Source organism: Odocoileus virginianus, chromosome 7, assembly GCF_023699985.2.
Source record: "Odocoileus virginianus isolate 20LAN1187 ecotype Illinois chromosome 7, Ovbor_1.2, whole genome shotgun sequence".
Lineage (NCBI taxonomy): Eukaryota > Metazoa > Chordata > Mammalia > Artiodactyla > Cervidae > Odocoileus > Odocoileus virginianus.
In genome coordinates this window covers 27,738,262-27,763,240 of record NC_069680.1, presented here as the reverse complement: position 1 = coordinate 27,763,240, position 24,979 = coordinate 27,738,262, and the positions used below count along the sequence as shown (strand labels likewise).

The following is a 24,979-nucleotide window of genomic DNA, read 5'->3' as shown; positions in this document are numbered from 1 at the left end:
TGTGTGACCCTAGAACTTGAGACTGGACTTTCCAAGAAACCCTGTTTCTGTGTTGGCTGCTCCCAGAGGCCTGGAGCTGGGCGGAGGTTGGGCCTGAATCTCACTGTGTGCTCCTCTCCCCTCCCCCACCCCATGCAGCTATCCGCATCCCTTTCCCCCTGACTGAAGTGATCAGGGCCTCTTTGGAGGTGAGAAGGGTTAAAGGACAGATGCAGATGAGGCGGGGTCTGTGTTCCTCCTTCAAGCTCAGTTTTGCGTCTGCAGTTCCCTCTAGCAGAGGGCTTCTGATCTATCTCCCTGCGGTCGCTCCATATCCTTTTTCTCCCAGCACAAAAGCTCCTGCTTTTCCTCTGCGACACAAGCAGGGGGCCTGGCACAGTCAAGGGACAGACTGAGGGCCACTGAGGCTGGGGGCCGGAGCCCCTCACCAAGAGCTCCTGCAGGGCCAGAAGGATGGCTGGGCTTGTCCCACTCAAAGGACAGTTCTCATCCCACTGAGAGATGCCCCCCTGCCCAAACCTAACCCACATGGACCTTCCCTGACCTTCAGCCAGTAACTTAGCAAAATGGACAGGAAATAGACTTAGGGCATACTGGGTGGTCATGAGTCAAAGACTGAACAAACTGTCTTCCTGCCTCTCTATGCCTCCTTGCGTGTATATTTTTTCCTAAGTTTGAAAGGACAAAATCTTTTTATATCCCTTAAAGGCTTATATTTTTAGGGCTGTGCTTTAGATATGGACTTCCTGAGTGGCACTAGTGGTAAAGAATCTGCTTACCAATGCAGGAGTCTCAGGAGGCATGGGTTCAGTCTCTGGGTCAGGAAGATCCCCTGGAATAGGAAATGGTTATGACAAACCTAGATTGCATATTAAAAAGCAGAGATATTACTTTGCCAACAAAGGTCCATCTAGTCAAGGCTATGGTTTTTCCAGTAGTCATGTATGGATGTGAGAGTTGTACTATAAAGAAAGCTGAGTGCCGAAGAATAAATGCTTTTGAACTGTGGTGTTGGAGAAGACTCTGGAGAGTCCCTTGGACTTCAAGGAGATCCAACCAGTCCATCCTAAAGGAAATCAGTCCTGAATATTCATTGGAAGAACTGACGCTGAAGCTGCAACTCCAGTACTTTGGCCACCTGGTGCAAATAGCTGACTCATTGGAAAAGACCCTGATGCTGGGAAGACTCCGCTGCTGAAGGCAGGCGGAGAAGGGGACAATAGAGGATGAGATGGTTGGATGGCATCACTGACTCAATGGACATGAGTTTGAGTAAACTCCAGGAGTTGGCGATGGACAGGGAGGCCTGGCATGCTGCAGTCCATGGGGTCACAAAGAGTCGGACACGACTGAGTGACTGAACTGAACCCACTCTAACATTCTTGCCTGGAAAATTCCATGGGCAGAGGAGACTGGTTGGCTATAGTCTACACGGTCACAGAGAGTCAGACATGGCTGAGCACACGGCTGAGCTTCTTAGATATGGGACACTTTAGGGCTGGGTAAACTGTGATGATGGCCCACTTTGCCCAGTGCATTATTCTTTCTGAGTTTTCATAATGTCCTATGTCATTCTCACAGAGCAGGATGGTTATTATCCCATCGTATAGATGAGTAACTTGAGGCCAAACAGGCAGGCTGACCTGTGCACCATCATTGGTTAAAGGAAGGCAGAACCAGGAGGGAGTAGACCCCAGATTTCTAGGCGTGTGTGCTAATTCTTCTCACCACGTGCATTCCAAGTGTCTTCCATCTTTCTGAGGTGATACTGGGATGCAAACTTGGCATCCTGGGTGGATTAGTGTCCCCCCTTCCTGAGGGGTCATGCAGATACCCGTCAGTGACCTGACCTTGGTGAGATTCCAAGTAGCTGATGACCAATCTCTGCTCACTGGCAAATTGATGGAAACTGTAAACAATATTGAGATGCATCAAGATGCTTTAGTATGTATTGCACAGGATATTACAAATGTGTTCATGCCATTTTGGTGAATCAGCATAGACAGTCATAATAATTAGCAGCAGCAGTAGTCATAATACAAAGTTTTGAAGAGTGACTATCTGAAAATTGTTACTCTGAAAAATTTTTTAACCTATCACAAACTACTATTTTTCACAATGTTTACATTTGCACTGATTTTAGACTTATGGACATAGTGCCAAAATAGGACAGTTTTCTTGTACCACTCACCGCTCTTCCCCTAAAGCTAACACATACCATGTTAACACCAACCATTTTAAAAACATTTTCTTAAATCAACAAGCACCAATGCAGCCTAAAGACCAACTGCCTGCAAAGTCACTTTTGGAAGAGTGCTGTATTTACCCTACAGCTTGACCCCCAAGAGTCCTTTGAAAGGTATCAGGAAAAGCAGAGAGGCTCAGAGGACTCAGCCCACCAGGCTCCTCTGTCCATGGAATTCTCTGGGCGAGAATACTGGAGTGGGTTGCCATTTCCTTCTCCAGGGATCTTCCCAACCCAGGGATCGAACCCAGGCCTTCTACTTTGCAGGTGAAATCTTTACCACTGAGCCCCCAGGGTAGCCTCACGGAACAGCAAGAACTGGATAGAATCAGAGGGCGTGCAACATGGCAACCTACCTTCCTAAGAGAAGTTTTTGGAAAACTTAGTTGGGGTGTTTAGAGATATAAAAGCCCCATAAAAGCCAGTCCACTGTTTATTTTTCTTCCTACTTTGAAACCAAGAATAAAACAGATGGTATGACCCCCAAGAAAAGGTAAGAAGGGTTGATATGGGAAAAAAGTGCGCATCCTCCGATCATTCTGTGTAGTTCACTGCCAGAGGTGCTAGTTTATATGAAAAGACACTCAGCTGTATTAACTGAGCATTCAAAAATGTCACAGGAAAGTGATTTCCTCTCCAGTCAATGTGAGACAGGTAGAAAGAGTAAAAATACACGAGACCTCTCTGTTCTCCCCAGAGATATCTTCTCCCCAGAGATATATTAGTTCAGAAGGATTTGTCATTTTTTTGTGATTTTGCACTCTCTGCTTTACTCCAATATGATGATTTTTCAACAAGACGATAAGTTTATTTTTACACAGCAATCCCTCCTCTCTTTAGGATATAAGGGAAGTGCTTCTACTAGACCCAGATACTCACTGTAGCATTTGAGAAACAGTTAGGCATCTTTCCATTTTTTCCAAACCTAAGTGGTCTCTCAAGGCAAGCCCATAAACAAAATATGTTTTGTTCCTTATGACAAGAAGTAAATGTGAGGACGTCCTCGTGAAACGAAAGGGATTGGAAAGTGAGTGTTCAATTGCGACACCACCTGTTTATCTCATTGGGAGATGATGGTCATTTGGGGAGGCGGTGTAGGGGATGAAAGGACCTGAAATATATGAGCCTCGTGGTCTTAGGAGATGGAGGCCAGCATCAGAGCCTCAGCCCCTGTGTGCCGACTGTGGCCTGGCCGGCTCTGGTTCAGCCTCTTTCAACTGCTTGATTTATTCTTCGTTACTGTTTTCACGTGGCCTGTGCTTCTCTGCAGAGGCCTTGGGGAGTCTCTCCAATCATGATTTTCAAAAATAGTTCTTCAAAGGGTGCAGCATTCTTAGAAAAAAAGGCACTCAGGGCCACATGTTTCCAGCTGAGTTTGGGTTGACATGATTGAGGTTTGTAAAAAGCATCTGAGAAAACCAGAAAAATGCCATCAGCCAGACAAGAAAATGCTTCCAGCGGGTTCCCATAGCTCTGAGAAGGAGAACCCAGAGCCTTTTCCATGGGAATCCCACAGCCTTGGAATTCACTTCCTATTCTGACATGGAACCCTCAGAAGTATTTATATCTTCTCCAAATGGGGTTTCCAGATCCTGGGATGGAATCGAGGGTCTGGCTGGGGTTGGTAGGAGGAACCTGCCTGACCTGGGAAGGCAGGAAGTGGAGGCATTGTGTGTCGGACAAGCCTGTCTCCTTCCTGGCCCCAACCCCACAAAGCACCAAAATAGGGAATTCCTTCCTTACCGCCAGAGTCCTGAAACCACACGTGGAAACTGTGTACAGGAAGACACACTGGGAAAGGGAATTCTGAGATCAGAGCCCTCAAGAGTATTATAGAATCCCTAATTTTATAACTCACTCTTTAGGCCCAGTCTTTGATCATTTTAAGCACTTCAAATTGGCTCTTTAATTTTGCTCATTTCCTTTACCACTCAGCACGGAATCAACCAGTTTCTGGCCTACGTCCAGAGACCACTGCGTTAAGGTTAAAGATTTGCTGCTTCTAACACCTGATGATTTCCATCTTCATCTTAATTATATTAAATGAGTCCCATGCAGATACATATGCCCATTTTCTACTCATTTTTATAAGGCAGGGGAACCGCAGGATATGTTCCAGTATTTGCCAGAGAACAAGCCGTCCAGACAAGAGTGACAGTCATGCTGGGGCTGGAGTCCACGTGGTGATGTGCCCACGTCCAGCCTCCAAGCGTGGAAGCCCCCACTGGGGAGGGTGTTTCCAAATGTGGGTTCATCAAGATGTGCCTGTGCGTGGACCACTCAGGGACTTACAACAGACCAGTCAGAGGGACGAAGGCCTTCAGCTGGCCTTCATCTTCTCTGGATGAGCCCCTACTGGCTGCTTTGGCTGGGGGCCTCCCTGAACTGCCTGGTATCATCACAGACACTAGCACATTTTGTGTTTTGCTGCCCTTAGCTTTCTGAATGGCCTTTTCTATGTCACTCTGGTGTGTTCTTTAACTAGAAGACCCTGCTCGGCTCTCTCAGTCAGCTCCCACCCATCGGGCTCATCCACTGTTGGGTCACTGGACTTCTCAGAAGAGGCGGCAACCCCTCAGGTCAGTGCCAGAGTCAGAGTTAGGTGTTGGGCAGATCCTCACCTGGTCTGTCCAAGTGACACCTGTTGGTTCTGTGATGGGGCCGTGACTCCCCGTGGTCTGAGTCCTTAGATGTGCGCCTTTTGCCCTTGGCTTGCTTGCCGACAGGGGACCAGAGCAAACCATCTAATGATGCAGGCTGGGTCTCTGGACCATCTCGTGAGTCCACTAGAGTGGGTTCCTGGTGGGGGTATTTCTGGGCTCAGGAGTAAATCCATCTGAGATTCTGCTGGGCATCACCAATGTTCCCTGTCTTGCAAGGTGTGTGGGCTTTTTCTTTTAATAAGTGAGTTAAGTCCATTTGTTTTCTTGGAATGACTGATGTTTGGTGCCAACTTTGTCATAAATTTGTAATTTTTTTGGTTATTTGTTCATCTCTAAGATATGTATTCATTACTTTTTGTTTATAATTTTCTCCTAGTTTTTATTAATAAGAAGGTTTGGGTAATTGTTCTAGTGGTTACATTTGTACTTGTACCTTTTTAAAATTGAATTAATTTTCAATGTTGTGGTAGATTCACATATACAGTAAAGTGATTCAGTTTTATATATATATGCATGTATATATATATATATAATACACACACACACACACACACACACACACATACATACACTCTTCAGTTATGTATGCATGCATGGGTGCTAAGTCGCTTCAGTCATGTCTGACTCTGTGACCCTATGGACTGTAGCCCACCAGGCTCATCAGTCCCTGGGGATTCTCCAGGCAAGAATACTGGAGTGCGTTACCATGCCCTCCTCCAGGGGATCTTCCCCACCCGGGGACTGAACCTGTATCTCCTGCACTGCAGGTGGATTCTTCACCCACTGAGGCATTGGGGAAGCCGTTTTATAAGATACTGAGTATAGTGCCCTGTGTTATACAGCAGGTATTCGGCAGTGTGTATCTGCTCACCCCAAGCTCCTAATTTCTCTCTCCCTTTGTGCCTGTGCCGTTGTGACTGTCCTCAGTCCCCGGTCTGAGAGCAGCTGGAGGGATGAGAGAGGCGGGAACCGGAAGGCTGCTCTGGGAGTCTCTACGGCTGTTGTCCCACACTCTTGCTCCCCTTATAGGCGCTGGGCAGGACTATGCCTCCCTCCACTCTGACAGTCTGCTGTGGTCGCTGCAGCTGAGCCATTAGAAGGCTTGGGAGTGGAAGCCCTGATGGGCCGGTCCAGCCTCTGCCCTTGCTGCTAACCTCCAGGGTCCTGGAAGCAGAGACCACGGAGGAGCCTCCAGGAGCCTCTTTGACGAGCGCAGCGCCGTGGGCCGGCCCGGGTGTGTGCCTTCTGCCGCGCCCACCTGGGAGGGGCTTCCAGGGCCGGTTCCGACTCGGTGGGTCAGAGGCGAGGGCTGAGGCTCTGCCTCTGTGTAAGGTTCCAGGTGTGGTCAGTGTGGCCTTCCTAGCTCACAGTTTTAGTAGCCAGGTGTTGAGTTGCAAAATTTTGCTTTTGTTCTTTGTTTTTTATCGTCACCTGGCTTAGTAGTTCTCAAAGTGTGGTTCCTGGAATAGAAGCCTCAGTACCACCACCTGGAAGTCAGAAATGTACGCTTCTGGGCTCCTCTTTGTATCTACTGAGTTGGAAGCACTGGAGCTGGGCTGCCCCATATAATGGATTTCAACAAGGTCTCCCTGTGATCCTGACACATGCTGCCACTAACTGGGCCAATCCAGACTCATACCTTGGTAGGTGGGATCCAATCAATTATGACTTGTGTTTATTTTTAAATAACAACCCATCCAAAAAGCAGTGGCTTGAGAATGGAAGAGTTTATTTTTGTTGTAAAGGAAACCCAGGAGTGGGCAGTCTGGGGCAGGTACGGGAAGCCCACAGTGTCCTCAGAAGCTCACGTGTCTGTCTTTCTGTTCCACAGTCCTTCAGGTGTGACCCTCATTATGATGCTTATAGAATAGTTGCCAGTATTCCAGCCATCACGTCCACATTCATACTGAATACCAGGTGAACATCTCCTCTTGAGACCCTCCCAGAAGTTCTTCCAAAGGACTTCTGCTTATCGTTCACTGGCCAGAGCAGTAGCCTACCAGAGCAAGACGCGGTTTTTCGCTAGGCCTGTTATCACTTTGAACAAAATGAAGATTCTCTAAGTAAGAAAAAATATAAGAATGGATATTGAGTAGGCAACCAACTGAGTCTACCAGAGATGGTGGGAACTTGAGGTCATCAGTGATAATGTTCAAGATGTGGAGAGAGCAACGTTCTGTGACTTGAAAGAGTTGTTGGATATCGTCAGAGAGTGGGAGGTTTTAATTTACTGGTTCGGAGGAGAGGAAGCTCTGGGTATGGGGACGTTTCAGGTATGGGATGTGGTGTAGGAGTGGGGACTGGAGTGGAGGTGATGTCATTGGGTGTAGGAAGGGCTGGAGTGGAGGTGATGCTCATGGGTTATAGGAATGGTGGGTTATATGGAGGTAGTGGTCATTGGCTGTAGGAGTGGAGGCGATGTCATTGGTTATAGGAGTGGACATGATGGTCATTGGTTGTAGGAAGGGCTGGAGTGGAGGTGATGTCATTGGTTATAGGAGTGGAGGTGATGTCATTGGTTATAGGAGTGGAGGTGATGTCATTGGTTATAGGAGTGGAGGTAATGTCATTGGTTATAGAAAGGGAGGTGATATCATTGGCTGGGAGGGAGTTGGAGTGGAAGTGATGGCCCTTGGTTGTAGGAGGGGCTGGAGTGAACTGTCCTTGACATGAGACTAGGAATTTTGCTGTTTTCACTGCTGCATCCTAGATGCTCTATCTACATCAGTACCTGGTACATAGTAGGTACTCTGTGGATAGTTGTTGAAGATAAGGAGGTCAAGCAATTTCTTTGAAAGAGCAGGTAGTGGGGTAACAGTCTGATCTGGAAGCTCCCTCCCCTCACCACACACGCACACACCACACATATTACATGCACACCAGCCACACACAGGCCACACATACCACACATACCCCCCCCCACACACACACACACACACACTCTGGGATGACAGCTGGCTCTGAGCGGGCTCTTTACTCTGCAGGAGCCTTTACCAAGATTCTTCTCTCCTGCTTCCATTGACACCGCGAAGTTCAGTCTGAGTTTTAAATCAGTTTCTACTGTCTAGTCTTACCTGCTTGGTAATGCTCAGAGCTCACAAGAAAAGCAAGGGGAGGAGGAAAGATGGAAAGCTGCCCAAATTATGAAGCAAAATGCAAAGGTGGCCACCGATGGCAATACCTCCTCCAAACGACAGTGTGTTAGTGAGCCCTGCTTTTACGCGCCACTGGTGCGGCAGAAGGTGCTCCTGTCTAGTTATAAGCTATGTCCAAAATGGAGATGGAAGGGAAACAATCGTGTGTTATTTCACTAGAAATGGGCTACACTTCCCTGAGAAAACCACTGTGAAGATTTTTGTCAGTGACAGATTGTCAATGATTTCTACTTTCTCTTTTTTAAAAAAATTAATTTATTTATTTTAATTGGAGGCTAATTACTTTACAATACTGTAGTGGTTTTTGCCAAGCATCAACATGAATCAGCCATGGGCGCACATGTGTTCCCCATCCAGATCCCCCCTCCCACCTGCCTCCCCATCCCATCCCCCAGGGTCATCCCAGTGCACCAGCCCTGAGCACCCTGTCTCATGCATCAGACCTGGACCAGCGATCCAGTTTGTGTGTGATAATATACATGTTTCAACCCTCTCAAATCATCTCACCCTCGCCTTCTCCCACAGAGTCCAAAGACTGTTCTTTTCAGTATTTTAAATTTGACAGTGATTATGGCTTTTATAATTTAGAAATTTTTAAAAGGAAATATCCCTTACTGAAAAAAATCATCCCCTCAAATAGTCACCTCTGGAAACTTTAGCCGCAAGTTTTGATAAAAGCTTAAAATGCTCTTTTTCTGTGCTTTGAGAATCTAAGTCATGCTTTGGTATAAAGAATTATGGGACTGTCGATCATCTGGGACTCCTTCCTCGGTGTCAGGCAGAAAGGTGTGATCTAATCATCTAGTGAAATGTCCCTCTTATCACCTGCAAGAGAGTCCAGGTAATCCTTTTATTAGACACAGGCAGGTGTGTCTGTGTGTGTTCATGTGTGCATACGTATGTATGTATGTGTCCGTGTGTGTGTATTTTTGACTTCCAAGTCTGTGTATGTGTTGAGATTTTTGTTCAACCATCTTAAGACTCGAGGATTACAACATAATTGGAAAAACGGCTCTGTCCAGTAACTCTGACCATTCTAGACACTGTCTTTGGGACGGAATAACCTACATTGCTCTTGGTGGTAAATGCATGCGTGACCCTTTACATGATCGCTGGGTACAGACTCCACACATGCACCTTTTTTTAAAATGAAGTATAATTAATTTATGATGTTGTGTTAGTTCCAGGAGCACAGCACAGTGGTTGAAATGCATGTATAATTCTTCTTCAGATTCTTTTCCCTTACAGGTTTTCACAAAGTATTGAGTAGCATTGCCTGTGCTATAATAGGTCCTTTTTGGCATTTTATTTATAGTGGTGTATACTGATTAATCCCAAATTCCTAATTTATACCTCTCCCCCTATCCCCTTTGGTAACCATAAATTTATTTTCGATGTCAGTAGGTGTCTTTCTGTTACTTAAGTAAGTTCATTTGTAGCTTTTTTTAGACTCTGCATATAAGCAGTATCATGTTATTTGTCTTTGTCTGACTTACGTACTGTGATAATCTATAGGTCCAACCGTGTTGCCGCAAATCGCGCTGTTTTATTCTTTTTCAGCACTGAGTAGTGGTCCCTGGTCTGTGTGTGTCTGTGTGTGCTTACCCGTTTATCTGTCAGTGGACACTGCCGTCGCTTCCATGTCTTGGCTGTTGTAAATAGAGCTGCTATGGATATAGGAGGTGGACGTATCTTTTTGAAGGACAGCTTTGTCTGGATATTTGCCCAGGAGTAGGATTGCAGGATCATATGCTAACTCTATTTTTAGTTTTTTAAGAAACTGCCATACTGTTTTTCACCCAGGCTGTAGCCCACACGGTATCTTGAAACCTGACCCTAGAACAATAAAAATAAACATAGTGCCTCTTCCCCCTTTCCCTCTGAATCCAGATTTCTTCCACTCCCAGGGCTTGAATATTTTTGTCTTAACACCATATTGGCATCTTAACATTTCTTAGCACCCTCCCCTAATCTGCTCTGGATCCCCAAAAGGGCAGGCTCCTTTCAGAGGGCTGTAGCTGCTGCCCTCACTTTTCCCAAGTTGGTTTTATTTCTTGGTCATCACCCCTCCCCGGTTTGTCTCCGTATTTAGGGAGAAATGTTTATGCTCACAGTAGGAGAAACCTGTTTACTCTCTAGGAAGGGCTGGCATGGACAGGAAGTCTCATTTCCTGACAAAAAAAGGACCCGCTCGTGCGTTTCCGCTGGCCCAGCTGCCTTTGGACGCCCCGCCATCCTTGCTGTCCAACCTTCAAGTTGCTGTCTGTTCCCCTGATTTCTTCTCTTTCCTCTTCCCGGAGGCACCAGCTCCAGCTCTGCTCCTGCCGTGTGGCTGGGCTTTGGGACTTGCAGGTCCAAGCACAGCTTCCCCTCCTGACCCTCTCCTCTCCTCTCTGCTAGGAGCTGTTTATTCCATTTGCTCCTTCCCCCCACCTCACCCCCTTTTCCCCTCTCTCTGACTCCCCACCTGGGTTGCAGCATCTCTGTGTAGAAATTTAACAGAAATGTGCTGAAATAATTACCGGTTACCGGCTGATGTTAAACAGAAGTCTGGATCGGGCTGGAGACAGGGTACCACATGGACACCCCCTTTCCACATGAGGAAATCAGCTTTTCATCTGCTGCAGGAAGGTGAAGCCTTGGTCGGTTAAAAAGCAGAGAACATACCCACCAGCTTCGTCCGTCGTAAAAGCTTTTTCTTTGCTGGCTCTGTTGCTTGTTTCTCTGTAGGCCATGAACAAGCTCTTTTATTTCATCTTCTGTGTACTGTAATTGCAGATGGTTTGAGCATTCTCTGCTGTTGAATGGGGGAAACATCAAGCCAACCATACCTGCTGGAGAAACTGGGTCTGTTCTGAGCACCCAGGGTTACTGCCTCTTCCTCTTTAGTGATCTCTGCATCCATGAATTGGCCCGGTTTGAGCTGAGAACGCCTGGCCTTTCTTCTGAGCGGCAGCCTCCTGTGTCCCTGTGCTAGAATGTGCTGGGCTAAGTGGCTGCAGTCCTGTCCCGACTCCGTGCGACCCCATGGACTGTAGCCCGCCAGCTTCCTCTGTCCACGGAGTTCTCCAGGCAAGAATACTGCAGCGGGTTGCCATTCCATTCTCCAGCGGATCTTCCCAACCCAGGGATCAAACCTGCATCTCGTACATCTCCTGCATTGGCAGACAGGTTCTTTCCCACCAGAGCCACCTGCGATGAGGGACAGCAAAATCCTGCCCCAAGTGAGGAGGGTCTGCGATTCACCCCCTTGGACCATCCAGCCTGGCCTTCCATTTGATGGCTGCACAGTCCTACCCAGCTCACTTCTTTGATTTCCAGTGATGCTCAAGGACGGAGTTTGCGGCAGGTGGGCCCACAGGTGAGGCAGGAAGGTCAGACAGGTCAACTATGGATAAAATATGGACATACGCGCTTTTAAAAGGTGGTAATGGATGGAGGGCAGTCTGGGCAACTCAGGGTAGTGGCAGATAGCATCAGATTTTTAAGAGGACCTAAGATCGGAAGTCACTGTAGGTGAGTTTAGAAGCTTATAATTATTTTGATGACCCAGAAATATCAACATAAGCTTGTTACTGTATTTCTAAGAGAGTCTGTTGTACAATGGTCTAACATTTAAGAGGAGAAAAATATCACCTCCCAAAACAGTAAAATGTGGCCATGGCTTCAAGGAAGCCTGTTTTGCCTAGAAATGTCTTTTTGGTTAATTGGCCAGCTTCAGTCTGGTTTCAGAGGCAGGAAAGTGCACGGAGCTGAGACTCAAACCTTAGAGAAGATCTTTCTAAGAGAACTGCTTCAGCTTTGACACCGGAATTTATCTGCCTGGAAATAGATTGTTCTAAAATGCATTCTCTAGATGCGTTTCCCTGTCTTGGGCTGTCAAGGTTCCAGCAGCAATGCTCTCTGAGCCTGTGTGTGATGTTTATGGTTTTCTCCCTCGTCCCTTGCAATTCCATGGATGGAGTCTGGCGGCTGCGCTGGTCTTCCCATCCCCCACCGCCCCGCCACCTCACTCCGCCCTGCCACCCCTTAGCAACCACCCCCCACCGGCTCATCTCCTACTGTGAGCCAAAGCACCACCGTGATTAGAATTGTGTGCCAACCAGGGAGCCATGGCTCAACAGGGGCTCATCTGAGAACATGAAAGATCACATACCATCTTAATACTCGGAAAGGAGCGCAATACCTTCTTCTATCAAATTGGTTCATTATGGCGCTTTTGGCCGGTGGAGGCCAAGCATCTTGAGTCTCGGGCAGCTTTTCTGCATTTTGTACTAAGGTCTGCGTGCCCCAGTGGTACCCTGGGGCAGATTCAAGTATCTTCTTGTTGCTTTGTTGGCAAGGTCCCCACTGTCCTCCCCATCCTCTCCCGCCCTAAAGCTGGGGCAGCTCGGGACCCTTATTTCAGCACAGAGAAGCGCCCTGCTGGAACCCAGCCCTGAGGTCTGCAGGTGGACACGGTGAGTCAGGAACAGAAAATCTGGCACAACCCGCTCCCCTGACTGTCCTGCTGTCTGCCGGCCCTGCCTGACACCCTGACTGTGGCCAGCCCCTTGTTTGCAGAGGCTGATGTTCCCCAGAATCACATCCCATCAACTTTTAGGGAAGTGATGGCCCAGCAAGTCTGCGAACTCTCTTCTCCTGAAGGCTTTTCCCTAGAAGATGCAATGATGTCTTTACCTTAAAACAGCTGGCTTCATGCTTGCTATTCAGATTTTCCATATTGAAAATATATTGTCTGTGGATACCTACATAGGTGGGAACATTGTAGATTAAAGCAATGAACCAGGCGGCTCAAAATTTAGGCAGATGGTTCTGTCTGGACAAGTATGATCCAGAAGGGGCTCAGGTAGAAAAGTTGAAGCCCAAGAAAATTTCTGCTTATCTGTGAGGATTCATGGGTGCTCTGATAGCTTTAACTATAAACAGTAATACATTTCACAACAAATAATGAGCTTTAGAGGAGCCCAGGTAAGCACCGAGTGATGGTCCAAGGAGGACCTAACTGATCCAAAGATAAGAGTTTAACACATTATTGCCTGGAGACATTAATACATCTTTATTACTAAAACATTATTGACTGGAGACTTATCAATATGTTTTTAAAGAGTGATGCAATTAACATCACTGTGCAAAGCTGTTAGAGCTTAAAATTTAAGGCTCCTTATACAACTTATGGTTGTTGTTATCATTCACATTTTGTTCCCTTAGACCTTTGTTCCAACCTTGTGTATATTATAAACACAAGTTTATTACCATAGAATTTTCAAAAGTGACACGTTACAAAATTGTGAGTGAAGAAGAATTTTTTCAGGGAGTTTTATGTAGATACTTTCTCTGATGTCTGAGTGACACTTACCTTAGCGTGTCAGAAGATGCTAGTTCTTGAGAATATAATTCCGATGCAGACGATGTGAATACTAGACCTTAACAAAAAGACAAAAACCTTAGCGACTGACTCTGATATGGAAAGTGAAAGCAAAGCTCACATGACTAGGGAAGACCTCACAGGCATGTCAGGTGTAACTATTGACTGTAATAACCTGCAAAGTGTTAGTAAAATAACAATGAATTTTTTGGCCAGCCAAAATAAAAAAATGCTGGGCAGGATTTTTATATTGACCGAGGGGGTTTTGTGTTAGTTCCCCAGTCGAATATAATAGAAGGAATCTGTGACCATTAGGCAGGTTCTGTGGCTGGTTTCGGTTTACCGCCTAGAGCCCAGCCTAGCTCTGGGTAGGTGAGCTTGCTGGATGGTTGAGTGTCCGATGTTCAGAGAAGGAAATGGAGGGGGTTTCGCTGTTGAAAGGGAACCTTCAGGGCCCAGCCCCTTCAGGCCATGGGCTCAGGAAACATGCTCTGAGTTCCAGTCCAAGAAACAAAAATGCCTAGCAGAAGCCGTGTTTGATTCGGCTTCTCCTACGAAGGGCAGGGCCTTTGGAGGCGACAGGTCTTCATAAGGGTGATGCAGTTTTAAATTTGAGCCATGAATAGAGACCTCTTAAGTCCAGTCTGCATGCAGAGAAAAATAAGACCTTGTTGCCTGGCGTAGGCCCCACTGGGGGATCATTTCATGGCTGATGGTTGTGCTTCTCAGAATCCACAAAAAGGCCTGATCAATATGTTGTCAGGAAAGTTTTTCTTTGACTACACCTTTTTCTTTTTCCCAGTTCACCACCTGCATTCTACTTTGAGGAATTTGTTTTAACTCTTTCAAGTCACAGTTGGAACATCTGATTTGCACATAATCGCTCACATGAGAATTTACATTAAATCAGATAGAAAGTTAGAAAATTAATAGGTAGGTAAGTAAGTAGGTGTGGGATAGGCAGTTAGACCTCCATTAGTCTGTAAATAATCCATTAATTTAAAGAATCTGATGTCAGGATGGAACTAGCAGACTGGGACTGCATCACTGATAATTGATTTTTGATTGATTAAAAGAACTGATAAAATGAAGCCACAGAGAAAGGAAGAACTACTTTAGGACTTTTCCACTTACCATCTGAGCCACCAGGGAAGCCCATGATATTTTATACTTAAACAGAACTGACAGCTTTTGAAATACTCAGTTGTTAAGATTTCTCTATAAATTAGCAAAGCCCAACTTTGCCATAAGAGCCACTTTTGTTGTTCGGTCACTAAGTTATGTCCGACCCTTGTGACCCCATGGACTACAGCATGCCAGGCTCCTCCACTGTCTCCCAGAGTTTGCTCAAATTCATGTCCATTGAGTTGGTGATGCGATCTAACCATCTCATCTTCTGCTGCCCCCTTCTCCTTTTACCTTCCATCTTTCCCAGCATCAGGGTCTTTTCCAATGAGTTGTCTCTTCATATCAGGTGGCCAAAGTATTGGAGCTTCAGCTTCAGCATCAGTCCTTCAGATGAATATTCAGGGTTGATTTCCTTTAGGATTCACTGGTTTGATCTCCTTGCAGTCCAAACGACTCTCAAGAGTCTTCTCCAGGCTCTCAATTCAAAAGCATCAATTTTTTGGTGCTCAGCCTTCTTTATGGTCCAGCTCTCACATGACTACTGGAAAAACCATAGCTTTGACTACACAGACCTCTGTTGGCAAAGTGATATCTCTGCTTTTTAACACATCATCTAGGTTTGCCATAGCTTTCCTTCCAAGGAGCAAGCATCTTTTCATTTCATGGCTGCATATGCTGCTCCAGATGACTAGGTCAGTAATGACTACCATTTGTGGGGGGCACTCACGTTCCAGGCAGAAGTGCCCAGGGGCACTTGCCCTTCCCTTTGTCCATGGAAGCAGGCCTACTGGCTCCTCCCCCTTGCTGGCTCTCCTGCCTTGGTCCCACAGCCAGGAAGCCCACTGAGGGGACCCCTGTGTTCTGTCTCCCCCGCTGCCCTGCCAGCCTCGCCACCCCACCACCTATCCTCACTGGCCAGGGTGCCCAGACTCAGAGAAGACGGGGCTGGAGTGGGTGGCAGACAACTGGCATTTTAAGTAAAGTCACTGCTCTAATCAGCGCCTGGTGGTCATAGACTCATTTCCTTTTTGTGTATAAAACATCTCAGAAAATATGGTCAGGGTCTTCCAAGAATCTTGACTATGCCAGTGGTTCCCGGGACCTTTTCATCTGCCCCTGGATGCCAGAGGTCTGCCTGCACCCCACTGGAAGCTGTGCCTGTCTCCACTTTGGGGGCTTCAGCACTGGGAAGAGATGACACCCAGTGAGGAGTCACTGCCGTATTCAAAGTGAATAACTTTAAAAGATTTATAGAGACTTCCCTGGAGGTCCAGTGGTTAAGACTGTGCTTCCACTGCAGGGGAGCAGGTTCAGTCCAGGTCAGGGAACTAGGATTCCACATACTACCTGGTGCAGCCAAATTAAAAAAAAAAAAAAAAAAATATATATATATATATATATATATATAGAGAGAGAGAGAGAGAGAGAGTATTCTAAAAGAAGAAGAAGAAAACAAAAAGAGTACAAAATCAGCAAAGAGTAGAAGAGAAAGTCTCTCTCCCACCCCCAGTTCCTGGTCCCGTGTTGCCCTCTCCCGGTCCCAGGGTCTTCTGGATCCTTCCAGAGACACTCAGCAAACAAGCGTGGGCTCAGGAGGCAGGACTGACGCGCTGGCCACTCTGCTCACTTGATAATGGATTTAAAGACGATTCCCTGACTACACAAGAGCATGCGCCTCATTCTTTTTCACGGCTGCAAAGTACGAAGTGCTGTAACTTACTTAACAGGCCCCTACTGAGAAGTATAAGGTGGTTTGCAGGCCTTTGATATGACATTGCGGCAACAAGCCACACACTGTACATGTTTTAGACCCACTGCTGCATTAGACGTGAGCACAGGCACCTGATGAGTTACCTCCTGCCTCCACACTCGCGGCAGGACACACGGAGCATCAGTGTTTCTGGAATAACAATGATAGCAAACATTTATTACATGCTCAGTAGTATCAGCTACTGCACAAAACACCTTACCTGGATCATTATTTTATTATAGTATTGCCTAGATTTTAACATTTAGTATTTATATAAATATGTATGTTATTTATTATATCAATTATGATATAAATATATTGCTTATTTAAGTAGGTAAATTCATTATATTATAAAAATGAATATGATAATAAAATTAAGCACGTAATATTTAATATTCTTACCTTGTTATAGTGTCAACCTCAATTTTATAGATGAGGCCAGATAGCATACAAGTGGTGGTGGTAGGCACTGAACCCAAGTATCTGGCCCAGAGTCAGTGGGCTAAACGGCCTGCTCAATTATCTACCGTCCAGAGGGGCTTCCGAGCTCCTGAGTGTACCAGGGAGTGCGGTTGCTTGAGAGCTTTATACATGACAGCAGTGAATGTGGAGGAGCTCCAGGGCGAACCCCGGGACATCTGGCCAGGACTGGTGACCACATGTGTTGTTGTTGCTGGGGGAGTGTGTGCCCTCGGGCATCAGTGACTCCTGTATCCCTCCCGCCCCCGCCTCCCCCCGCCCTGCTCACCCCAGGCAGCGCTGCAGTCCATCTGCTTGTCTCTGGGAGAGCCTGGAGTGCAGAAGTCACTGCTTCAGATGTGGGCTCATCAGATGTTTTCAGCACAACTCTCATTTTATTTTTAGTAGAACCAAACGTATTTTCTGGAAGCAGCGAGAAGCAACAAGAAGGAGCACGTGAGATCGTGTCTGCTCCCCCAGTGGAATGGAAGCTGGTTAGAGACCCCCTTCCTGATGGTTCTAGCTCTCCAAGCAACAGCTGTCAGTCTAGTGGCCTCTCTGAACCCGCAGAGAGTCCGCAGCAGCGCCTCCCCAAACCCAGGGCCCCTTTGCCAGGGTTCCTTTGCCCCTTCCAAGATCTGTGCGCATCTCCGCAGGAGGAACATGGTGCTCAGATAGAAAGACAGGCCCCGGAAGGTAAGGAGCGAGGGAGGCAGGGATGAGGCGGTTCTTCCTCGATCTTCACGGGGAAAAGAGTGCAGGGTCTTCTGGGCCCTGGTTCCCCCAGCTTCCCTTGTGATGCTGCCTTGAGGGAAGCAAGGCCAGCAGGTCTAAATGGTGGGTGGGTCTGCCTCGCAGGCAGGGAGAAGGCAGCGCTGCCCAGGTCAGAACTCCCAGCCCTGCGGTGCACAAGGCCTGCATCGCCTGGGGCTGGGTGAAGGCCGCCTCCAGGCACCCAGCAGGCTCTCGTGTGGAGTCAGGGAAGCGCTGAGATGCTGGTGTGGCTGCCCCGAAGGCAGCGGGCCCACCAGGCTGCCCATGGTCCTCGGTAGCTGACCAGCTGGGCTAATGGCTGAGCGGTGCTTGTACTATATGCACCAGGCACTCACAGGCCCGAGGGCCCTGACCTCACAGTGCCTTTGAGATAGGCCCCCATCTCAGCCTCGAGAGAGGCTGGGCCGTCAAACTGGACCGTCCTTTCTCTGAAGGCCAAGGGGCTGACCTCAACTAATACTGCAGAAACTATCGATATATTAAAAAACATTTAGGAATAAAACAGTGAAAAAGATATCTGGTGCTCAGTTATATCAGAGGAAAATTTAGATTTCCAATCACTCTATAAAAATGTCCCCAAAGAGCTATAGCTAAGGACAGAAAGAAAACTATTAGATTCTAGAGCTTTGGATTGGAAAAGTTAAAAAGTATTTACGGTAATTGATGAAAATAATTTTTGTGGGAACAGAAGTGAATCTCTAGCTTGTTATTCCTTAATAAATGAAAGGAGCATGTATTGAATGCCCACTATATGCAATCAGAGAAGCACTTATTAAACACCTACTGTGTGTCAGGCACGGGGCTCAGGGCTTCCTGCCCTCCAGGTGCTTGCAGTCCCATGCCAGAGTCACTGCGGTCATAACCATGCCTGGGGTGACCTGCCAGGAAGCTGAGGACGCCCCAGGCGATACAAGGTGAGGCTGGACAGAGACATCTTCCTCAAGGAAGTGCTTTGGAGAAAGGAAAATCAGACCCCAAGGGCAGAGGGAAAGACACCCAGAAAGCAAAGAGTGGATGGAAAGAGCAGGGCTGATGTGGGATCCACGGGACCACAGTGTGGGGTGCAGGGGAGGCCCGCAGGAACCTAAGGTCCGTATAAACCCACGAAGGGATCTGGACGGGAGGCTGGGCCAAGTCCTTGGAGGAGACCTGACTAGATGTTCCCTGAAGGCGGGTGTCTCCTGGACTATGTGGAGGACGGATGGGAGAGGTCCAAGTGGGGGGCGGGGAGACGGTGCTGAGGCCGGCCAGACCTGAGTACAGAGCACGTCACCGTGGAGGCCTGGCCGCCCAAGCGGAGACTAGGGAGGTAATGGATGGAGCTGTGCTGTGAGCGCTGAGGATGACGGGCATGTTGGCGCTGCTCTTGGGGTCTCTGGATCTGGCAGTGGGGGAGCATGGGAGGACCTCTGGCTTCCCTGAGTGTGGGGTGAGCTAGGATAAAGTTTCACACGGCATGGAAGCAGTGCGGTGGAAAGTGGAATTAATTCTGGCTGGAGGGCTGGGGACAAATATCTCAGCTAGGAATCAGTCCTGAAGCAGGAATGGGGAGCAATAGGGAAAGGTCTAGAAAGACCAGGAGCAAATGTTTGGAAAAACAAGAATGATTTGTGAACTTCTAAGTAGCATGTTGTTGGCAAAGAACTGAAATTGGTACTTGGCGGGCCACATGCATCGTGAATGAGCTGTGAGACGTCTGGTGTGCTTGTAGAGCTTGTCGGTAGCAGGGGCATTAGTGGACCTTGGGAGAATGTAGGACAGCTGGTCCAGACCAGAGAGGATCTTGGTGTGATGGCGGAGGTTATACTGTGGGGTCAGTTAAGGGACCCATGGGACCGTGGAGTTGCATCCTGTGGTCACATGAGCCTCGTAATGACCATCTCTCCCCACCCAGCAGAACCAGCTGCTCCAGGGCACCCAGGCTGGCAGTTTGGAGAGGCTCAGGGTGAACATGATGTGGTCCAGCCCTCTGGAAGGTCCCAGGCTTGTGGGGCTGGAGCATCCTGCGATGGCCCCACTGATGCTGCTAATGTGTGCGGTGTGTTCACTGTGTGGTACACACAGCGGGCAGGATGCAGTGTGCCTGGGAAGGGGCGGCGGGCTTCCTGAAAAATCTGGGCTCAGCCTGAAGGTAGGAGGTTACCGGGTGGTGGGATCAAAGGGGTTTCGTGGAGATGGGAGGGCTTGTGGGCAAGGAGAAAGGAGAACGCGGTTGGGTTTCAGACCACAGAGGGCTGGTGAGGCTGTGGTTAGGGGGACGTGTGATGGGGTAGGAGGGAGTTCAGACGGGACGAGTGAGCTGAGACAGCCACTGTGTTCCGTGCGGAGCAGTTGGTCAGTAAGTGGTCAGTGAGTCCATACGAATCCCCCCCTCTCAGCACCCCAAAGACGACTCTGCCCCAAGTGCTGTGACGTCGGCTCCAGCCCTGACCTTTTCCACCAAAGGGTGTGAGAACGGCGGCAGGATGGGGCTAAACCCAGTGCTGAGACACAGTCCCAATTACGAGTGCCAAGCCAGTGCTACTCCCCAGTAATTAAGGGGCGGGATAAATCATTGAACACCGTTCCTCTGTCTTACATCATTAGTGTAGCAAACACAAGATAAATTAATTCACGGTCCCCAAACAACCCAACTGTATTAATTGCACAGGACACACGAAATATGAAGTGCAAGATAGAGGAAGTTTCTTTGCCTTGGCTGCAAAAGCATTTTTGCCAAGGGCATACCTGCGTGGCATAGCCAGTCTCGAGTCTGGCTGTCCACAGACATGCCTCCCTGCGACCAGGGCACCCCGGGGGCCGTGATGGGCATGATCTCGTCGACTTAATGAGGCCCATTAATAACCCACTGGCATTTCCATTTTCCAAATTGTCTTCTGTGTCTAATGGTGTTGAGAAGCCAGGAGAAAAGCCTCGGTGCCCTCTAAATGGAATTCTAAATCTTTTCTCCCAGGGGATTACACATGCTGTGACTTGGTTGTTAAAATAAAGGAATGTAAGGAGAGTGAGCACCCTACCAACCCCGAGTCCGAGCCAGCACCGCCCGAACCAGAGCCCCCCGAGGACCCAGCGACCCACGTCCTGCCAGAAGACTGTTCCCAGAGCCAGCAAGGGCCCGAAAGCTCCCTGACCTTGCAGGTAAGGCACGGTCCAGCTTGACTGCCACCGTGCATTCCGACACGATTCCCGCCGAGGGGAGACTTCCTGGGGAGCCTGTGGACACACATCCTCACTTCTGCTGCTGGAGAGCTGACTCCACTTCCTGGTGGCTGTGTGACTCTAGGCAGGTCCCCTAACCTCCCTGGGACTCTATACCCCCGTGTGAGGAAGGAGATGGTGCTATCTACCCAGGCTAGGTTGGGGATCGCATGCCATCAATGATGACCGTGATTGGAGCGAGGAGAGCCGGCATTTGTCGAGAACTTTCTGGGGCCCAGACAAGGAGAGGTTCACCCCAGTGAGGCGGGAGTCCGTCCCTACAGCCCCGTCTTCAGACAAGCATGTTAAGCCTTTGAAAGATGAAGGTAGTCCCAAGGTCACAGGGGCTTGAGTTCGAGGATATGGCAGCTTTCATTTTGTGTCTTTTCCCAATTGTAGAGGTAACATGAACACATTTTTTTTTAAAGTTCAAAAAATACACAGATATAAAGATTAGGAAGACAAACAACCCAGAGAAGGCTAGCCACGACTCCTGGGAGACCCGGGTGTTGTAAACCGCCCTGCAGATGGGTCATGGGCTCCGCCCCCATCCCCCCGGGTGGATCCATCAGGAGAGACGCCGGTGGCCCTGGAGCCCGGGCCTCCAGCCTCGGGGCAGACAGCTGGGACAGTAGCCACACGGGGCCCCACAGGCGGTTCCAGGGGCCGTCTCCCCAGGCCCCGGGACCTGGGCTGGCACCTTGGAGGCCAGGCGACCAGGAGACTCCTTTCCTGGCACAACAGCTAGGGGCACATCCACAACGCAGACAGAGCCCACGCCGCCCTCTGCCTGGAAACTGTGAGCCCCTCGAGGGCTGGGAGAGGAATGGGGCTGAGGGTATTTCTGCTGCGGCCGCAGCTCTGGGCCGTGCTGAGCCCCCTCCACGTGCAGAGCTGGGGCGCTGGCTGTGCAGGGTTCAAAGTGGGGGAGACACAGCCTGTGCCATCCAGGAGCTCGTGGCTCTGGGGGAGAAATAAGTCTGCCTTCCAGAATCGTGCAGGGATTCTTAGATGACAGATGCCCACAAAGCATTGAGGTCAGTGTCTATCACAGAGCAGGACATATCAGTGGTGGTTACTCTTCTTCAGTAAACCTGTGTGGGGAGCTTTGTTCTTGCATGAAGTCAGAGACGCAGAGAGAGACGAGGCTGAAGAGAAAGCACAGGGCTTCTGACCTCCTCTATGGAGTCTGCAGAACCGTTTTGCAAAGAAAAAGCTCTCTTGCCAGCTCTGTCTTCCTGGGGGGAGAAGCTGTTTCCGTTCGCTACGATTACTGCTTCTCCTGAAAAGATACACGAGTCATGCTGGGAGAATGATCTCGTTCTGAGCTTCCAGAAGGCATCCAGCCCCCGGCAGAAGCAGGTGACTCCTAAGGCTTGCATTCCTTTCCCACTATGTCACCTTGGAATATAGCATTTCGGGGCGTTCAGATTTTGATCTGTTGGAGATGAATGAATTGCCAGGTGGAAGGAGAAATAGGCAGAGGTGTGCCTTTGGTGCTGGTAACTCAGTCATGCTACAGTGGGGCCCTCAGTGCTAACTGAGACCTGTGTCATCAACAGGTCTGTGGCCATCTGTCCGTGAGGGGTTGGAAGAAAATTAGGGCGTGCTATTGCACTGTACTTTTGATCAGCCTCTTGACCAAATCAGATGGATGCATTGCTTTTTCATGACACTTCTCTTAAAAGGTTTTGGGAGTTCCCCAGTGGTTAGGACTCTGTGGTTCTGATACAGGAGGTGTGGGTTCGATCCCTGGCTGGGGGACAAAGATTCTGCCTACCTTGCAGTGTGGCCAAGAAATAAAAAATAAATACATGAATATATAAGCAGGCATAATTTCGTAAAATGTTTTCTTGGCTCCTCTAGGAGGCCCTGGAAGTCCGCAAGCCTCAGTTCATTTCTCGCTCGCAAGAACGTCTGAAGAAGCTTGAGCATATGGTCCAGCAGAGAAAAGCCCAGCGGAAGGAGAGCCTGGCTCCGAAGCAGAGTCTCCTTCCTGTCCGCGCCAACAAGAAGCAGTTCACCGTCCCCCATCCTCTCAGCGGTAAGCTGCAGCTGGCTCGGGAGGGCCAGCGAGACGCCGGCCCCCAGGGCTGGGACCCTAGTTCAAATCAATGTTCCCAGTGGTGCCCCTGACACATGCAGGACTGGTATCCACCCAAGTGCCCAAACCTTGGGGTCACACAGCCCGCCCTGGGAGCCCGCCCGTCTTGAGAGGCGACCCGCGGGCCCTGAATTCAGCAGAAATAGCTGGAGACACACATTCCCCATTTCAGCTGGGAAAGAAGCACTATGGCAGCCAGGGTAGCCGGTTCAGATTCTTGGCTCCATAACAGATACTCCAAGAGCCCCGCTTTGCCCTTGATAGGTTGCAAAACCCGTCTCAGGGCGAGAGGTTGACCCCAGCTTGTCTGCATCAACACCCGTCACCTCAGAACCCCTTTCCCGCTGCGAGCCCTGCGTCGGGCTGGGCAGCTTTGGGAGCCCTGGGAGGCGGCTGTCACGTGGACCCCGTGAGGGCAGTGCTCCCGGATTCCCTGGAGAAGGTGTTATTGGGAACCTTCTCTGGCCAGACCCCACGCAGGGAGCTGGGGAGAGCTCGGTGAGCAGGGCTGGCCTCCGTCCTTTTGTCCGTGGAGCTTATAAACAGACTATTAAACCAGAAAGAATAACAAGAAGAGACAAGGGCAAGGATGGGGACATGGGAACATATTCTGATGGCCTGCCAACCCAAATCTTAAAATCTGGAGGCCTGGGGAAACCTCTGTTTTATTTCTTTGGATAGAGGAACAAGATCTTCCTAGCAAAATGTTCTGGGCCCCAGGAGGTGAAATCATTGGTCTGATTCTGAATAAAAGTCCTCTGGGGAAATAACCATAGTCAATAAAATGCAGCTTAGCAAATATTACCAGGATCTTACAGAGCGGCTGAGGGACAGCAGGCTTTGGAATAGGATTCCTCTTAACCACAGGCAGGCTGCGTCCCCCTCCGCCGCCCCCCGCCGCCCAGAGCTCTTCTCGGGGAGTCATCCAAGACCTCAGCAAAGGTGAACTTGAACACATCCTTCCATGGTGAAGGATCTGGCGGGACACCTGCTGCTTGGCCCTGGTGACCCTTCCCAGTATGCTAAGGAAAGGAAATCAGCAAAATGTATGTGCAAAGACTTTCCCTGCCTGAAAATGTATCTCAAGTTGGCGTTTGAAGCTGATTGGCAGATATTGGCTCTGTGGATGTATTCTCTGCAGGCTCCTTAGTTTCTGGCTCAACAGAGAGCCATCTGGGTTGGGGTGCAGATGTATCAAGTTGGCGAGAGGGACCAAGCGTCAGCCACAGCTGGGGGTCCCCCCGGGGCCTTCCGGGTCCAGGCTTGCCCTGGCGAGGGCTGCCAGGATGCCATGGTGCCTATGGCGTGAGGGCCACTTGGCGTCAACAGTTTTGAAGATCCTGCTCAATGAAGGTGGTTAGATAAGCGAATGTGTTCTCAACAAGTATGAAAGTGTCACTTTAGAGCTCCACATATGTATACACAAAAATGATGTCTAACAGGCTCCCTTTTCCGTCCGCTCCCATCACCTTGTGTAAGAAAAATGCAGACTCATGAACGTTTGGGAACTCGTTAGGCATGAGACCATCCATCCTTGTCCCCTGGGCCAGCCGCCCTCCAGCCGTGCCATACCAGGGCCCCAGTGGCCTGGAATATCGCCATATCAAGTGTCAGAGGGAGGCTTCCTTGTCCTGGGTATTCATTTTCTAGGGCTGCTGTAAGAAATGGCCTGAGGCTGGGTGGCTCAAGGAACAGAAATTGATCCTCTCACAGTCTCGAGGCCAGAAGTCCAAAATCCAGGTGTCCCCTGGAGTGATTTCTCCTGGAGGCGCAGAGAGGATCCGCGCCCTGCCTCTCTTCCGGCTCTGGGAGCTTCTGGCAACTTCTGGCCTTTCTTGGTTTACAGTTGTATCATTCTGTTCCCTGCCTCCACCCACCTTGTGTCTGTGACCAAATTCCATCTCTCACAAGGACCCCGGTCGTCGGATCAGGGCCCACCTCCATCCACCCAGCCTGACCTCATTTTAACTTGCACACACCTGCATGGATCCGATTTCTAAATCAAGTCACAGGAACAGGGGAGGAAGCACAGCTTTGGTGAGGGAGACAGTCTTATCTACTCTCCTCCAGCGGTGATGTTTTGCCCCCAAACAGATATCACCCTCACATGTTCACATTCCTTGGACTGAAAAATC

At 49.0% G+C, this 24,979-nt stretch overlaps 1 protein-coding gene across 12 annotated transcripts in view; it reads left to right on the top strand.

Annotated features, from left to right (window-relative positions):
• Window positions 1-24,979, top strand: part of C7H10orf90 (chromosome 7 C10orf90 homolog) — a 384,378-nt gene that overhangs the window by 339,886 nt on the left and 19,513 nt on the right. For 10 of the 12 annotated variants that reach the window (XR_011488667.1, XR_011488668.1, XM_070470407.1 and 7 more), the window contains 3 exons: window positions 17,174-17,464; window positions 20,496-20,680; window positions 22,607-22,784. Coding sequence is in view for 10 of the 12 variants with exons in the window: in XM_070470407.1 (XP_070326508.1) it covers window positions 17,174-17,464; window positions 20,496-20,680; window positions 22,607-22,784 (654 nt within the window). In the remaining 2 variants the exon portion in view is untranslated. The remainder of the gene's footprint in view (window positions 1-17,173; window positions 17,465-20,495; window positions 20,681-22,606; window positions 22,785-24,979) is intronic. The other 2 variants (XM_070470404.1, XM_070470411.1) reach the window with 2 other exon arrangements.